At 36.4% G+C, this 18,183-nt stretch overlaps 1 protein-coding gene and 1 non-coding gene across 4 annotated transcripts; one reads left to right on the top strand and one right to left on the bottom strand.

Annotated features, from left to right (window-relative positions):
- The first annotated feature begins 573 nt into the window (after positions 1 to 573).
- Positions 574 to 13,420, top strand: LOC107021120 (protein DEFECTIVE IN MERISTEM SILENCING 3). Of its 3 annotated transcripts, none has more exons than XM_027918055.1 (8): positions 574 to 743; positions 7,879 to 8,013; positions 8,198 to 8,312; positions 8,523 to 8,760; positions 9,945 to 10,136; positions 10,225 to 10,545; positions 11,326 to 11,548; positions 12,949 to 13,420. In XM_027918055.1, the coding sequence occupies exons 1-8, from the start codon at positions 717 to 719 to the stop codon at positions 12,961 to 12,963; spliced, it is 1,266 nt and encodes a 421-aa protein (XP_027773856.1). In that variant the 5' UTR covers positions 574 to 716; the 3' UTR covers positions 12,964 to 13,420. The 3 variants fall into 3 exon arrangements, with proteins under 3 accessions (XP_027773856.1, XP_015077203.1, XP_015077204.1); XM_015221717.2 differs by having other exon boundaries at positions 575 to 743; positions 13,012 to 13,420; XM_015221718.2 differs by having other exon boundaries at positions 575 to 743; positions 13,009 to 13,420.
- A 319-nt stretch (positions 13,421 to 13,739) lies between these two features.
- Positions 13,740 to 13,811, bottom strand: TRNAQ-CUG. Its single transcript has one exon. It is a non-coding gene; the product is annotated as a tRNA-Gln (tRNA).
- Between the last annotated feature and the right edge of the window lie 4,372 nt (positions 13,812 to 18,183).

Raw genomic sequence — 18,183 nt, 5'->3', positions numbered from 1 at the left:
TCTTTTTGAAACGGGGGGAGTAATATTTTTTTTTATCAAACATACATTTCATGATGTTCACATAAATCTTGTACTTTTAGTTTTAATTGAAATTAATTAATTTAAAGAATATAAATCAATAATTTTCTTTATAATATTAGGTAAGAACATATGTTTATTATTGATTAATATATTTTCAAAAGACAATATGTATCTTACATATTTAATTTAGTATCATTTATAAAGTTTTTTATTTGTCTAATATAAATTTTAAACTATTTACTTTAATTCTTTAATATTTAATATAATCTTATGATTCTAATTGAGCAACCAAACAATATATTTGTAATTACATTGTGACAAACAAATAAGTCAGTATAATTACTAGGCGCAATAATTATTACCTAGAGGCCTATACCACTCCAATTACTAGGGTCTAGCGGCTTTCCAAACATACCTTTAATATTTTCAAAAAGATAAATATAAAAATATTAGTCATATTAGTTAGTATTATTTATGTTATTAATTAATAAGGTGTGCGTAGTGGACAATTCTAGCTTAATAGTATCTTCCCCTTTTCTTTTTTATTGTTTAACTTCACATATATCCACATTTATTCAGCAAAGCCCTATAATTCATTTTGCTGTCAGGCACCGCGCGATTGCCTGTTTCCTCTGCATAAAATTTATCGACCCCTGTCCACCACCGGCGACCAACAGCGAACAACGACGGGGCAAATGCCGATGAACGACGACAGAGTGAAGGTTCTATTGCTTCTCTTTTTCATTTTGCTACTGTTCATCTCCTGCTCGTTGAGTGAAATGTCTTTTTAACTACTATTTCTCTCATAGAAACTCACGCTCAAGCTTCAAAACTACGAGAAACACTTAATTATACTAATAGACACAGGAAATGATCTCATGCATGTAATCTGAGATATTTCTCCTTTGAATTTGAGTGTTTTTAGTGCCTCTTGAGGCATTACATAAATGTAGTATAATTAAGAAAATCTAAGGCTCAAGTATTGTTTTTTTTTTCAGATTTTTAATAGCAATTGTTTATCCTGGCAAATTGCATAGTTCTGTGTTTGATTGTTTCTCAACCACATTTTTTAGGAAGATGCTATCACGATCTGACCTCAATATAGGAAATATAATTCAACGAAATTTTACTACGACTGAACGATTCTCTTTTTGGAACAATTTTCTGTTTTCATTCAAATGAAATTGTACAGAAATGAAAGGAAATAAAAGAAACTAGAAACTAAGATAGTAAACCTCCATGGACAGAGCTTCAATCCTGCAACAGAATGTTTAGATTAGGAAAATGAAGAAAAGAGAAGAGAATCTGATAGAAGAGAGAGAAGAGAGCACGAGAATAATACCAATTTGATCAATGCCTCTTCTCTCTCTTGGTGGTTGCTTTTTAACTGTGACTTGAGCTGATGTGGATGTTACCGACGTGGCGCAATCGTAGCCTTTGCGCTTCATTTATTAACTTCTAATCCTGGCCGTTACTCTTGATGACTGAATATGAGATTAGCTAATCATGACAATACTCTCTCATGATGGTTGCTTTTTAACTGTGACTTGAGCTGATGTGGATGTTACCGACGCGGCGCAATCCTAGCCTTTGCGCTTCATTTATTAACTTCTAATCCTGACCGTTACTCTTGATAACTGAATATGAGATTAGCTAATCATGACAATACCTTCCGCACAACAACATCCTTGTCCTCAAGGATTGAGAATAAAATCTGGAAACTGTGCTTGTATGAACTCGTAATCCTCCCAAGTAGCATCTTCAGGAGGCAAGTTAGACCATTGAATGAGCACTTTCACCTTGGCCCTATTGTTATGCTTCACCATTTGTCTCTGAAGGACAGCAACTGGTTTCACCAAGAATTGACCGTCTGCACCAGTAGCAGGTAGAACAGTTTGAGGGTACTCTTATCTCCTATCTTCTTCTTCAAGAGGGACACATGGAATACAGGATGCACTCTAGAAGAGGGTGGTAACTGTAACTTGTAGGCCACAGTGCCTACCTTGGCTTAGACTGTATAGGGACCATAGTATTTTGAACTCAACTTCAAATTCTTCCGTAAAGCAAGAGAGGTCTGATTGTATGGTTAAAGTTTAAGGTAAACCATGTCACCCACCTGCAACACTCTATCTGATCGCTTTTTATCGGCATACACCTTCATTCTTTCTTGAGCCTTATGGAGGTTGTCCTTCAAAAGTTGTAACATTTGTTGTCGCTGCATAACAACATCTTCAGCAGCAAGAACAACAGTCTCAAGCAGGGGTCCAACAGATAGTTGGGGTGGTGAATAACCATAAAGAGCCTCAAATGGAGTACTCTGCAATCCAGCGTAAAAATTCGTGTTGTACCACCATTCAGCGGAAGGAAGCCACTGTCTCCAATGGATAGGTCTGTTCGATGTCATGCACCGCAGGTAGTTCTCAATGCACCTATTCACTCTCTCAGTCTGACCATCACTTTGAGGGTGATAAGCAGTGCTAAAGTGTAGTTGAGTACCCAATAGTTTGAATAAGGATTGCCAAAAGTTGCTGAGAAAAATTTTGTCCCTATCAGATATAATGGACTCGGGAGTACCATGTAAGCAGTGTACCTTCTTCCAAAACTTGTTAGCTACAGTGGCTGCAGTAAACGGATGGGACAAGGCAACAAAATGAGCATACTTTGATAGCCTATCCACTACAACTAATATCACATCTTTGGAGCTGGATTTCGGCAATCCTTCTATAAAATCCATGTTGATATGACTCCAAGTCTGATTAGGAATTGGTAGAGGTTGCAGTAGCCCTGGGTATTCGACATTCTCATCCTTATTCCTGTGGCATACATCACAACTCTCAACATGTTGCACCACCATTTGTTTCATGTTGGGCCAATAAAACAGTGAAGCCAACCTCTTTAGAGTACCCAACTGCCCAGAGTGACCACCCATTGGAGAAGCATGGAATGTAGAGATCAGCCTTTGCCTTAAATCTCCAGTACCACCTACATAAATCTTCCTTTTATTTCTCAGAACACCAGAAGTGAATTGCCAAATAGTAGGACCATTTAAGTCCACCGCAAGCTGCACCATGAACTCTTGAGCAAGGTCATCATCTACATAACTATCTCCTACCTCCTGCATCCACCTAGGAACTGTGACACTGATTGTCAATAATTTCCCGGTGACTTGGTCAGAATCGTCCTTACATATCTCATGTTGTCTAGAAAGTGCATCAGCAACTCTATTTTCTGCACCCTTTTTGTATTGAACTTCATAGTCTAACCCCAAAAGTTTAGTAAGACCCTTTTGTTGCAATGCCGAGGTTACCTTTTGCTCTAAAAGGTATTTCAAACTATGATGATCAGTCCGGACTACAAAATGCTTAAACTGCAAATAATGTCTCCATCTGTCGACTGCATTCAATAGAGCCATGTACTCCTTCTCGTAGATAGATTTAACCCTGTGTTGTTGAGCCAGTACCTTGCTGAGATAGGCAATGGGTCTGCCATCTTGCATCAGAACGGCCCCTATACCACAGTGACTTGCATCAGTTTCAACTACGAATTCCTTTGAATAATCAGGCAATGCTAGTACAGGTGTGGTGGCCATAGCCGTTTTCAGAGCAACAAAGGCTTCACCAGCCTCTGCATTCCACTTAAAAGAATCTTTCTTTAATAAGTCTGTCAAGGGTCTGCATATGGTACCATATCTTGCCACATATTTCCTGGAGTAACCTGTTAGCCCCAAGAATCCTCTAAGAGCTCTAACGGAGTTAGGAGTAGGCCACTCTATCATAGCATTTATTTTAGTAGGGTCTGTAGATACCTCATCCTTGGTTATAACATGACCCAAATATTCTACTTTAGGTTGACCAAAGGAACACTTCGACCTTTTTGCAAATAGTGAATGTTCTGTAAGAGTAGTGAACACAGCAATAAGATGATGAATATGGTCCTCAAGAGACAAACTGTACACTAGAATGTCGTCAAAAAAAACAAGACAAATTTTCTGAGAAAAGGTTGAAAAACCTGATTCATTAGTGCTTGGAAAGTTGCCGGTGCATTGGTCAGTCCAAATGGCATGACCTTGAACTCATAATGGCCCATGTGAGTTCTAAAAGCAGTTTTATACACATCTTCCACCTTCATCCTGATCTGATGGTATCCAGCCCTGAGATCCACCTTTGTAAAGATCATGGATCCATGCAGTTCATCCAGCAGATCATCAACAATTGGAATAGGATATTTATCCTTAATAGTGATCTCATTCAACCCTCTGTAGTCCACACAAAATCTCCATGAGTTGTCCTTCTTCTTGACTAGTAAAGCCGGGGAAGAAAAAGGAGATTGACTCTGTTGAATAATACCATGATTCATCATTTCCTTGACCTGTCTTTCCAACTCCTCTTTTTGATTATAGTTATACCTATAAGGTCGCAAGCTTACTGATACTGCTCCAGGTTTGAGGGGTATTGCATGGTCCAATGACCTAATAGGAGGTAATGTTTTCGGTTCCTTGAAGGCATCCTCATATTGCTCCAACACTCTCTGAACTTGTTCACTCTCGACTTCTTGAACACTACTAGTGTCAACTTGTACCATAAACAAATGAGCAATAAGAGCCTGACCCTTCTTTAACACCCTTGCCATTGAACTCCCAGAAATCATGTTTAAGCTACCCCCTTCCGGAATTCCATGTAAAACTAGCTTGTTATTCTTCCTTCCAATTGTTACACTATTATTCTCGTGATCAAACTTGGTGGCATTATATTTCTTCATCCAGTCATTTCCCAGTGCTATATCACAACCTCCTAAAGGAATAATGAGTAGATCCTCGTGGAATGGTTTGTCTCTCATCTTCCACATAAACCCCTTACAGTTAGAGGTACACATCACATAGTTACCATCGGCCACCGTGACTCTATCTGGGGCACAATAACTAGGCTGATAACCAGTTTCTTTCATAGTGTGCTCATCAATGAAACTGTGGGTGCTCGCTCCCAGAGTCCACCAACACAACAAGGTTTCTATTCTTCACAATACCTTTCACTAATATGGAATTCACACCTCTGTTGCCTCCAGACAGTGCACTTAAGCACATAGCCTCTTGGATTTCCTGCTCGATTTCTCGTTCTATTATCAATTCAAAATGTCCCTCATTAATCTCCATCTTAGTCTCAATTTCCCCCACTAAGCAGTTGAGTTGTCTCTTCTTACAGATGTGGCCAGGGGCAAACTTCTCCCCACACCTAAAACACAGGTGATTTAGTCTTCCGATACTCATAGACATCAGGCGTTAACCTGAATGCACTGGATTTACCAGGTGGATTAACAACAGCCTTAGGTGTTTGAGCATTTGTCTGAAAACTTCCCATTGCCACAGAAGGCTTATATGATCCCTGATTCTTCTTGTTCACCGACTCAATAGCCTTCTCTTGAAGCCTAGCCTGTTCTACTGCAAACTTAAGTGTACTAGGTTTAAACAATTTAACCCCATACTTGATCTCTTCCTTCAGTGCTCCTATAAAACTGGACAAAAAGTGTGATTCATTTAGAGTAGGATTTCTTATCAACATCTGAGCCTTCAAATCTTCAAACTCCCGTAATAATTCATCTACCGTACCCGTTTGCGAAAGTTTATTGAATTTTTCCACCACATCGTCTAGTGGTTCTAAGCTGAATCTGCTACATAATTCCTCCTTAAATTCAGTCCATCCTACCACTCCCTTACTCAGTAACAATGCATGATACCAACCCTCTGCGTCACCAGTCAAATATAGAGCAACTCCTTCTACCTTTTGTTGCTCTATAGTTTTATATAAACTGAAATACCTCTCACATTTACGAATCCATACCTTAGGATCGTGACCATGGAAGCTGGGTAATTCCCATTTAGGAGGGGGTATTGGAACCATTTGTAGCCTGTTATTTCTGTTTTCCTGACCAGGAAAGGGAAGTAATCCATCTCCTTGTGGCTGATCTCCATTCCTTCGATTTGGGGTCCTCTCCAAGTTCATAAGTCGATCCAAAATTAGCTCTAATGTCCCTTGAATTCCTGTTTGACTGTCACGCATCTCTTGTTGCTGGCGAACCACCTCTGCAAGTACTTCTTCATGTCGAGCTAGCTTGTCCATCACTTTAGATCGAGTTCCTTCAACCATTTCAGCAAACACAGGTCGCACAAATCGGTGCTCTGATACCAATTGTCACGATCTGACCTCAATATAGGAAATATAATTCAACGAAATGTAACTACGACTGAACGATTCTCTTTTTGGAACAATTTTCTGTTTTCATTCAAATGAAATTGTACAGAAATGAAAGGAAATAAAAGAAACTAGAAACTAAGATAGTAAACCTCCATGGACAGAGCTTCAATCCTGCAACAGAATGTTTAGATTAGGAAGATGAAGAAAAGAGAAGAGAATCTGATAGAAGAGAGATAAGAGAGCACGAGAATAATACCAATTTGATCAATGCCTCTTCTCTCTCTTGGTGGTTGCTTTTTAACTGTGACTTCAGCTGATGTGGATGTTACCGACGTGGCGCAATCGTAGCCTTTGCGCTTCATTTATTAACTTCTAATCTGTCCGTTACTCTTGATAACTGAATATGAGATTAGCTAATCATGACAGATGCTAGCTATCTCCTTCTTCCTAGAAAGAATGGCGGAGAAAGCTGCTCAACAAATCTAAATTCCTATGTAAATTCAGATTTTAATTTTTAAGAAAATTGAAACAAAATTTATTATTCAGAAAGTAGGGGTGAAAGTGCAATTAGTGTAGAAAATAACAACTACATTCGATTCCAAGCTAGGTGGCTTTACCTATATGAATTACGTAGGATGAGAGCATGATATCTATGATAAAGAAGGAAAACTGTCTCAAAGATAAAGCTAAATGCATTCAGGGAACATTTGTACTTTCCTGATTCTTCTAGTCATGGGATCTGAGGATGTGAAGGTCATCCTATATATCCTATTAAGCTATTTACGTTTTCTGGATTGTGCCAGCAAAAGATGAGCTAATAATTCGAAGGTTTTGCACTAAAAGTTATGGTCAAATTATACTTGAGGGCTCTTTAATTGGATCTTTCAGATTACTTTTTGTTCCTACCTCGATTATTTCCTACTTATTCTTTTACTTTTTCAATTATACCGGTTGGGTTTGGTCTAGACAATCTTTTTTTTGGGGGGGTGGGGGGCAGGGTTGTCTTAGTCGAGTTGTTGCTGTGGATGTTATAAGGCAGGACTTGCTGGTCGTATGTTGGTCTGTCAGTATGAAGTTGACTGTAAAGTCACTTGACTGATTATCCCGAAAACCTCATGGTCCTGGCACTACTTTCTTTTTCTTTTATTTTTTCTGCATTGTTTGAAACAGTTGCGACCGCAATGATGAGTATCCATTTTCTAAAATGATGCGTCTTTTAGACTCCCTTACTCTGTTAAAATTTCATATCTACAACAGGACCTACCTTTCAAGACTTTAACTAATGTATGCTCGACATCAAATATATAAACTAATCAGCAAACTAAAATGAGTTTCTTTTCAGTTGCCTAACTCTGGTTAAGTGGTCTGAAATTCCTAAAAATGTGGAATTTTTACATCTGCAGTCTCAGATTAGATTCTCCTTTTTCTATAGCATATAGGCTAATCTGCATATGACCTTTATCCAGAAGGTAACTCCAGTGGTCTTCAATTCTAAATGGAAAAGAAAAAATTATGTATGAAGGTTTGCTATGATTTACACTTAATAGTTACTTCAAACACTTGTTGTGATAGGAAACTTTTCTTTTGCAGGCTACTGATTAGATGTCTTTGGCAGATTTTCGTTGATAAGAAAATTTGATCACAGTTTTTTGTTATTATTTTGTTTCAGTTGCCAATTAATGCTAATCCAGTAGATGTGCATGATCCGTTGAGGTTCAATCAAGGTGGTCAGGCTGATCCCTATTCTTTTGCAAGGGACACAATGCAAAATGGAGCTGCTGAGGCAGCTGTCTACAATTCAAAGGTTGTTAACATTATGCAAGAAGTTTGCACCAGTTGTATCATTTCATCTTGCTGGAAATGTAATCTGTAAATTAGTGCTTTCTTATGATTAATGGATTATCCATTCTCAGCTGTTACTTGAGATTTACCACATTTTTAATATTTTGCAAAATCAATCACTCAAAAGTACCAGCTGTATACTGCAGAAACTTGAGGATGCTGTGCATGAGATGGGTCTGCAACTTAAACATCATGAAGAGCATATCATTTTCCTAAAAGCTCAGAAGAACAGATTGGATAATTCAATCTTAGATATGCACGGTACCTTCCTTTTCCTTAAGTTCAGTGAGTAGTGTGAAGTGGTGCATGTGTAAATCTTATAGGTCATTCTAGTAGCTATTTTTGTTGCATTGGTGGGTTTCCTTTAATCTATGAATTTACTCTTTATATTATGAAGTTAATTATTCACGTGAGAGAACTACAATATCAAGATCTCTTTTTCACATTCTGTGTTTTTTGTGGGTACTGTAGTTGCTCTTGGCAAGTATCAGACAGCAAGCGAATCTGGTTCTGAAAATGAGGAACTTTCCCATGTACAGAGTGAGGAGGAGACACTCGGAAACATCTTTCTACATGAGAAATCTGCAGCCGGCATCTGGTACGAGCTAAAACGTCATCATGGAACTCAAGCCTCTCATCTTCCTTTGATGAAGGATGTTGTGGGAATTGTTGCTATGCTTGGGAGCGTTGATGACGATAATCTTAGCAGGTTAATTTTATGCCAATTTCTGTATTTTATTGCCTTTTTAGCCATAAAATAGCCGCATTACACTTTTTGCTTAGCTACATTACAGTTCTTCCCAAGTTTCTTCAGCCATGTCCTTGAAAGTTGAAATTATAGAATCTTTTATTTCTGTGTCAATTAGGATGATGACATGTGGCCAGTGTAAGATTAAGAAGTAAAGGTTTAGCTACGTAATGATATTCATATTGATTAGAGATGTGCTTAAAAACAATTGTTTGCAAAAATGGGGTTGTTTGTATAAAGGTTTTCACTTCAGCAATTAGTAAATATATTATGGTGTTAGTGTTAGTTTCTTATTGTGGATATTGAAGTTTGCATCTCATGGGAAGTGTTAAGGATTAATGTCATGACCCGAAATCCTAAGCCATGATGGCACCTGCCCGAATGCCATACCCGAAGCATTCATCATTCCAAGTCCATTTCATTTATCGAGAAGAGGAAGTAAAAGCAAAAAATGGAATTTATCCATTAAGAAAGTGATAGAATGAAAGAGTGCAAAACCTATGAGCTACAACCCCCACAATTTGGTGACATGAGTACAAAGCTTCTAATTTTCTCTCTGCAACACACCCGATCACCTCAAAAACCACACCATCCATTCCCGCAAGTCAAATAGCATAATAAGGTTACAAGGAAGGCCAAATTGGGAAACAGAGTTCAAAAGCACAAAAGGACCATGCGGGTCGTTGCATAATGTATGTAAAAAATATATATATATATTTCGAGTGAGAATTGTAATTGATAAACAAATTTCTCATTAAGAATTATTATTATTTATAATCGACCCTATGTAAAACAATGACGAGAATTGGTCTTACCATACCATATCAGCTGAACACAGAGTCTACCAATAGTCTACTATCACAAGTAAGATCAGTTCAACAAGTAATAAGTCACATAAAGCATACAAACTGATATTATTTAATGCATAAAGATCAGTTCCTCATATTTTCTCTTACCTGCCTCCATGTTTTTGTTTCACATCTCTGTAGTCTCGAACAACATTCAGAAAAACATGAGAATCTCTTTCTGTATAAATTAGTTATGATGATATGGGAACTTGGGAAGCATGCTGTTTCAAGTAGGGGAAATAGTGACAGTTTTTTCTGTATGATGGTTGACATGTATATTTGATCTCTTAAATCCAGGCTCCTCTCAGATTATTTGGGACTTGAGACTATGCTAGCAATTGTTTGCAAGACGTGTGATGGTATGAAAGCGCTGGAGACATACGACGAGAAAGGTCACATAAACAAAAGTTTGGGTCTTCATGGCCTTGGAGCTTCTATTGGAAAGCCTTTGGATGGCCGCTTCCTTGTTATCTGTCTTGAAAAATTAAGGTTTGAGGTCAAAAGTATGTTTCTTGTAATAACTGATGCATCTCTTTTACATATATATGACCCCTTTCCTTCTTTCGGTTCATTTTAGACCGTATGCTAAAGATTTCATAGCTGATGATCCTCAAAGGAGGCTTGATATTCTGAATCCAAGATTACCCAATGGGGACTCTCCACCTGGTTTTCTTGGTTTTGCTGTGAATATGGTCAACATAGACAGTGTGAACTTATATTGTGCTACAAGCATCGGTTATGGTCTAAGAGAGACTCTCTTCTATAACCTGTTTTCCCACTTGCACGTATACAAGACTAGAGAAGATATGCTACGGGCTCTCCCTTGTATTAGACATGGGGCCATATCCCTGGATGGTGGGATGATAAAGCATAGTGGTGTGTTCTCCCTGGGTAAGAGGTAAAGAAGCTTGTCTTAAGAAAGTTATTTCTCTGTATTTCCGGAACTACAGAAACAATTCTTTTCTATTTTCATATGTTTAGAACTCAATCATGGATGACATGGAGGTGCGTACTTTTTCAGGTTATATGTTTTGGTGATACCCTAAATTTGTTGATCTCCAAATAACTTGATTCTTTCTGAGTGATATACCATTATAATACCTTGTCTTAACTTTGTGCATTAGTTCTGAAGCAGATATGTTTATTGTATATACTTATGTTATGGAGCTTTAAGTTTGCGAGTTCAGTAGTACAGGCTTCATGAACTTGCTAACATGTCTCTGATGGTCTCCAACAATGTGTTTATTGTACTTTATTGTACAGCCTTCAGCCTTCTGTCATTTATGCATACTCAGCAAGGATGCTACAAACCGTTTTTACCAATGTGTTTATTGTACGTTATTTCAATTATGGTTGACACACTATTTATCAGTGAATTTCTTCATCCAAAGATCAACAAGAGACCACACTAAATCATATAGTATAATCAAGATAGATAACCCTATCATAAAATATCTGAATTTGAGAGAGTAGTTCATGCAATTTTCAGGGATTGGACCCAAGGTTCAATCCACATACTTTTCGGTCAATTATCTTCTCTTAAGCTCTCTTAGGCAGAATGTCTCCTCCTAGGTTTATATTGATATAGATTATGGCATAACTAAGTTGTCGTAAAATTATATATTCTGAATTTAAGTTGGTGATTTGTCTTTTTTTTCTTTTGTATTCTTGGGTAAAGGGAAATAAACGTGAAATTCCCAAAGAGCTCTAGAAGGTCAAATCTGCCGCAAAACTATTCCGAAACTGAAAGAGAGATAAAGGAGATGAAGTGGAAAAAAGAAAGAACTGTAGAAGATATGCAGAGGGAACAGGTTTTGCTAGAACGTGCAAGGTTCAATTTTGATTTGAAGAAGCAAGAGTATATGAAGTTTCTTGCACAAAGCTCAACCCATGCTACACAGGTAATGAAACAGTAGCTTTCTCGGCTTGCAATATGCTGGTCATTGGTTAATTCTGAGCAGTTTGTGCTGCTGATAGTAAGTAGACAATGAATTTCAGTTATCTCTGAGTCGGTTCTACTAAAGGCATGGACATTCTTGACTTATTATCATTAATATTGTCCATGAAAGATTCAGCTTTATTTGATTGGAAGCAACTTTTGATAAATGCAAACATTTACTACTATTATGCTTAGCTGAGGATTCTGCATGGAGACAACATGAGAGTTGTTTGTTTACCTGGAAACTACGCAGTTGTACCTTCCATGTTATGTGAATAATGGTGCTTTTCATTAATCAATCTAAAGAGCTAGAAATTGGATTTCTAAAATCCTGATGGTTTGACTTGGATGGTTAATGGTTTCATGGGAAATGTGCAGAAATGGTTTTTGGCAGGACGAAGTAAAGATACTTTTGAAGTAGTCTTTGCTGAGATCAGTTTCTGCTGTTTTTTCTTTCACTGTTTTATATTGATCAGGTAATATCTGCGACTTAATGTTGTCATCATATCATCTGAAGCCTCAGGTACTGAAGTGTTTGTAGAGTTCCATAGCACTTTCAAACACATGTTTATATTGAAGCTATTCAAGAAAAGGCTGTAGGCTCTGTTCTTAATTTGTTGGGAATATTAGATGACAAATAAAAGAGGGCTTCTAATATCTATTAAGCTTTGGAATATAGTTAGTTTTCATATTTAGAGTTCTCAAGTAGCAACATTAGAGAGGATGACTATTATAGGCAAGAGTTCTGTGCAACTTGGGGAGAATCTCTTGCAAGTATTAGAAATAAAAGTTCTGATCTACCAACCGAATATTTAACCTGTCCAATGGTGCGATACTGCAAATAGAGCAAGAATGGTTCCCTTAGAAAGTACAAAATGGAAATCTGGATCTGCCAAGTGCTTTTTTCAAGTTTCCGTCTGAAAGCACTTTTATCATGCCTTGAAGGGAGAATGTAGTGGTGTAGGATTGTGACTGGAAGGTGATAGAGTACCTCTTGTGTTGAAGCTCTATAAGTATTCTGAAGTTCTGTTCTGTTATATATCTATCTTCCCCATATGTAGAAGGCTAATCAGGATATTACATGAACAAAGGTTAAAGGTTTCTCAGATGAAACAGCAGGCAGTCTGTCATACCTATAAGAAAAAAGAAAATGGTTGTAGAAGACGTTGATTATCCCATATTTGTTTTATGATCGTGCAATGTCACCTTCCCTTTTGCTGGACAGGAATTGGGAAATAAAAGAGATTAATTGTTAATACATTATAGTGTTAAGAGCCTTGCTGATATTGTTAACTGCGAAAGATTTTATATGAAGTTTAAAGATGTTAAATTATGAAGACATTTCTATGACATTTTTCGCAGGTGTACTCCTTTTGATAAACATTCCCATTTGTGTATGATATATTGTTTCCATGAACGCAGTAGAGCTTAAAGCAGGAGGGGGAGCACATAGCATGATTGACGGAAATGTGAGAGCATTTTGGGTATTGAACAAGAAGAAGCTCTATCAGTAATCAATCCTGCACCTACTCAGTCTGAAAACATTGTCTTTCAGGATTAATTTTCGTCTTCTGAATTCCTGATCATCGTCTAGCTCAATTTCATGCATGTAACAAACTTAGGTACATGTACCAAGGTTATAGAATGTCTCTGTCTAGTTTACAGTACAACGTCTTGTGGTAGTATTGCAAATTCCAGTTACTAGTAAAGCTGGAAATGGATGTTAAAATCAGGAAATTTCTTTGTCTGAGCAGTCTAAAATAGATATTTAACTTTGTCAATTGGGCCAATTATGAATGAATGGACGAAGAAATAAAAGGATTAAATTTCGAAAGTCAAATTCTTATAATCAATGATAATGAAAAAGCAAAATTATTTCGTGTGTTGGAAATTGTCTGAAGTTGCTTCATGGTACATATATATTGCTTTAATGATGTAGAAGAAGAGGTGACGAATAATCACTATGAAGATAAGCCGTAAAAGAAGTCCTAGTAAGCCAATTAATAAGAAATTCCATATAATTATTAAAAAATATTAATAGTATATGAAATTAATTGTCGTTTTGACTTCAATAATTATAATTATCAAAATATAAGTAACAAGCTTTGAACACTTGTGTAAAAACCCCAATTCACTAAAAATATGGAATATTTAGGTTCCACCGAGGTTTGAACTCGGGTTACTGGATTCAGAGTCCAATGTCCTGACCACTAGACCATGGAACCATTTGGTGCTCAATTACACACAATATATCATAATATATATTAGCAAAAATGAAAGAGAAGTAAAGGAACAAGAAAATGTATTTCCAATTCTTAGTAGAAGATCATTGTTTACTATAATTAGAGCTGTCAACATGGGCTAGCCCCACCCATCCAGGCTAATCCATACAGGCTTTGACATTTTACGGGTCAGGCCGGGCTGACCCGTCTTTGGCGTGGGCCAAAAAATGATCGGCCCAACCCACAAGTACGTGGGCTACAGGCTTGACGGGCCAGCCCACTTTTTTAAAATAATTATATTTTTTATAATTATTAAATTAAATTTTAAATTATAATTTAAAATATTATCATAAATATCGACAAAACAATATTACATGATGTTAATGTTAGTACTTGTTAATCAAAAATCAAAATAAAATTATTTTTATAATATTTATTAGGGATAATTTCAGAGACCTCCATGTTTCCCTCTATAACACTCACCTCCCCTTTGATTTACGATATTACTTCTACCTCCCTTATTTTCATTTACTTGTAACCATTCTTTAAACCTATTTAAAATAAATATAAANAGTCAAAATAAAATTATTTTCATAATATTTATTAGGGATAATTTCAGAGACCTCCATGTTTCCCTCTATAACACTCACCTCCCCTTTGATTTACGATATTACGTCTACCTCCGTTATTTTCATTTACTTGTAACCATTCTTTAAACCTATTTAAAATAAATATAAATTAATATAGATTTGACAATTTTTCTCTTTTTTATATAAATTTCTTCTTATTAATGAATATTATATAAAAAATAACTCATTTAACAAATACTTTAAAAACAAATTAACATAAAGACTTGTTTTTTTAATNTTCTCTTTTTTATATAAATTTCTTCTTATTAATGAATATTATATAAAAAAATAACTCATTTAACAAATACTTTAAAAACAAATTAACATAAAGACTTGTTTTTTTAATCCAACAAAAATCAAAGTCTTCAACTAAGTTGACCCACATTTTCACCACATATTAACTCTTTATCTCTATTTCACCTTTACCAATTCACGTAAATTTTCCCCCCACAATAATCCATCATTTTCCGGCAACAAATTCTTCAAATAGAAGACAAAATTGAACTTCCCAAGAAAGAAATTCGATAAGAACGATAAAATTTTGTTCTAGTTAAACATTTACACAAGTGAAGAAGAAACATGATCCNTTTTCCCACAATAACCCATCATTTTCCGGCAACAATTTCTTCAAATAGAAGACAAAATTAAACTTTCCAAGAAAAAAATTTGATAAGAACGATAAAATTTTGTTCTAGTTAAACATTTACACAAGTGAAGAAGAAACATGATCCAACGAATAAAGATAAATCATTGAAAATTAGATCTAAACATTCATATATAAGGGTAAATTTGTTAAATCTAAATTAATTTATATTTATTTAAATAGGTTTAAAGAATGGTTACAAGAAAATGAAAATAAGGGAGGTAGACGTAATATCGTAAACCACAGGGAAGGTGAGTGTTATAGAGAGAAGCCTGGAGGGAGGTCTCTGAAATAAATGTTAACCAAATTATTTTGAATTTGGACTCTCTTTAATTTTAAAATTTAATATTATATTATATTTTTTAATTAATTACTATTGGCCCACGGGCCAGCCCTACCTATATTTCTCAAGCCCATCAAATCAACAGGCTTATTCAGGCCGGGCTAAAAAGCCTTTTTCATAAATGGGCTTCAAAAATCTTAGCCCAACCCTATTAAATCCCGGGCTAGGCCAGGCCGACCCTACGGGCTTAGCCCATATTGACGGCTCTAACTATAATCGAGATTTACAAAAAAGGTAAATATAGAAAGAAGTCAATAAAACCCAGTATATAATATAATATCTAATAAAAGATCATTAGATACTTTATGATCTAGCGACATAACCATCAACCATTTTACTCTTTGTTGATATGTACTAGATGAAGGTTATTTTGATCCAAGCAATTAGTCATATATAAGTACGAAAAATATTATATACATCATGTAATATAATTTGCTAGATGATGATAACTAATATATGCATCATTTCCAATAAAAATGGGGTGAATTTGATTTTTTTTTAAAGAAAAAGAAGATAATAAGCTTATTGATGTATGCTAGCAAAGTGCTCGCTAACAGTATATTCGAAAGTGTATGAGCATTATAAGTTTTGTATAACGAATAAAGAAGGTCAATAATCAATGCATCAAAGCTCTAACATATTTGCTATCAATGAAATTACCACATCAAAGCTTATTGTGGTATCAGTGCAGGTGCTCTCTATCTGGTTAACACCAAGAGAGAAGTTCCTGCGAGAAATGGCGTCACTACTAAATAAGCAAAGAAATCAGTCTCCCACAAGACCTCCACTGTTTGATAGTAAGCTCTATAAATACTGGAAGATTCGGATGACAGACTATCTCATGGCTGAGGACAGTGAAGTATGGGACGTCATATGTAATGGTCCTTATGTGCCAACTATGGAGGTTAAAGATGGAGAGGTCACAAGAGTCATTCCCAAAACTAGAAAACAATTTAATGACTCTGACAGACTATTAGTCCAGAAAAATCATAAAGCAAGGAAGCTATTGATGTGTGGCCTTAGTATAAATGAATACGATCTGATTTCATCTTGTGAATCAGCCAAGGAAATTTGGGATCTGTTAGAAACAACTTATGAGGGCACTGAGGAAATAAGGAAATCTAAGCTAGATCTCTTTTCTACTCAGTTTGAAGATTTCACCATGAATGATGGTGAACTCATTTATGAAGTGCGCACCAGATTCTCCAACATCACAGATGAGCTCATGTTCCTTGAAGAACCTGTTCCTCTTGTCAAGACTGCAGAAGGTAAAGACAAAGAAAGGGACCAGGTCTGTCCCAAGATAAGCAGAAGAGAAGTCTACTTCGGGGCAGTAAAAAGAGAAATGACTGCATGGGAAAAATCCTCAAGTGATTCAGATGATTCTGAAAACACAGATAATGTTTTCATGGCAAAGTCAGACGAGGAAGATTCTGATGAAAAGGTAACTCTATCTTATTTCAAGCAAAACTTGAATACCTTTTCTACTAGTAAGTTGAGAAAGCTGGCTATTGTATTACTTGATCTGATAAGTGAGATGACAGATGAGAAGGTTCTCATAAACAACAGCCTAGACATCTTTCAAGATGGAAAAATTGCTATAGTTGCCCAAATATCTGATATTGAAAGTCAAATGGTTGTTCTAGAAGCAGAAAATCTAGAACTGAAGGAAAAGATAAAAGGGGCGACTACTACAATTTTTAAAGGAAAGAATGAGGTTAGCAGATTGCAGCTGGAGCTTGAGAATAAGCTGCACACTGCCGAAATGAAGACCAAAATTGCATTAGAAAGAAATCTTGAGTTAGAGAGGGACCTGGTCCGTGCAAAAGAGGAACTGGAAGAATCTCTCAAATGGACCAATTCCTCTAAGATTTTTACAAATCTGATTGGTCAAGACAACAACAGTAGAAGAGGGTTAGGCTGTGACAAGATAAAATCCTCCTCCAATCCTCGAAGCAAAAATGTTCCAAACAGCGGAAAAGAGCTAAAGAAAGGCATGTGAAGTTTGTCCGATCTGAAAATAATCAAGAAAAGAAAGAAAAGGGAACTGGTCTTCATGCTAAATTTGTCAGATCTGACAGTAATGTGGAAACGGAGCGCAAGGGACCTGGTCCTCGCTATCGCTTTAGCAAGAACACTTTGCCCCCTTGGACAAGAAGGTTTCTTGTTAAGCCTTTTGACAGTTATTGGGAACTCTGTTTGAAGTGGGTTCCTAAGTCTAACAAGTAATTCTGGTGCAGAAGAGAGGAAGCAGTCAGTGTTTGTTTATAAATAGAAGATGCTCAAAACACATGACTAAGAAGGTTACAAAACTTCCTCTCTCTCAAGACACTTCAAGGTGGAGGTGTTTCTTTTGGCGAATGGCAAGAAACGCTACACTATTGGTGTAGATTTGTGATGAATGAAATGAAGCTAAGCTCTTATCAGATAATTGTTTTGTCACAAACTTGCTCTCTCGGGCGATGATTTTGATAGAAAAGAGATGCAAGAACATGTATATTGCTGATCTGTTTACTGCTCATTGTGATAGTCTCACTGAACTTAATGCTCAAGGTATGACACAAACCTGTGTCAGGGGACCTGGTCCAGTCTGTATAAAATAATATTTGCAAATGATAAAGGTTGTGATGATGATGTTAAGGAGAAGCAGATCAGACCTCCTTCAGGTGAAATATGCAGACTTTGAATCTTTCAAGAAACTTTCGACTGAAGTGATAAATGGTACATGTTTGTGACCAAAATGATGATAATGAGAAGTTT

This window comes from Solanum pennellii, chromosome 6 (assembly GCF_001406875.1).
Source record: "Solanum pennellii chromosome 6, SPENNV200".
In the NCBI taxonomy this organism is placed as follows: Eukaryota; Viridiplantae; Streptophyta; class Magnoliopsida; order Solanales; family Solanaceae; genus Solanum; species Solanum pennellii.
This window is presented reverse-complemented; position numbering and strand designations above follow the sequence as displayed.

What these genes read in the sequence shown, in the direction of transcription:
- LOC107021120 (XM_015221717.2), top strand. Translation starts at nt 717, where the DNA reads ATGCCGATGAACGACGACAGAGTGAAG. An exon ending in CAGCTGTCTACAATTCAAAG is followed by an intron (nt 8,014 to 8,197) that starts GTTGTTAACATT and finishes TGTATACTGCAG; the next exon opens with AAACTTGAGGATGCTGTGCA. An exon ending in TTCAATCTTAGATATGCACG is followed by an intron (nt 8,313 to 8,522) that starts GTACCTTCCTTT and finishes TGGGTACTGTAG; the next exon opens with TTGCTCTTGGCAAGTATCAG.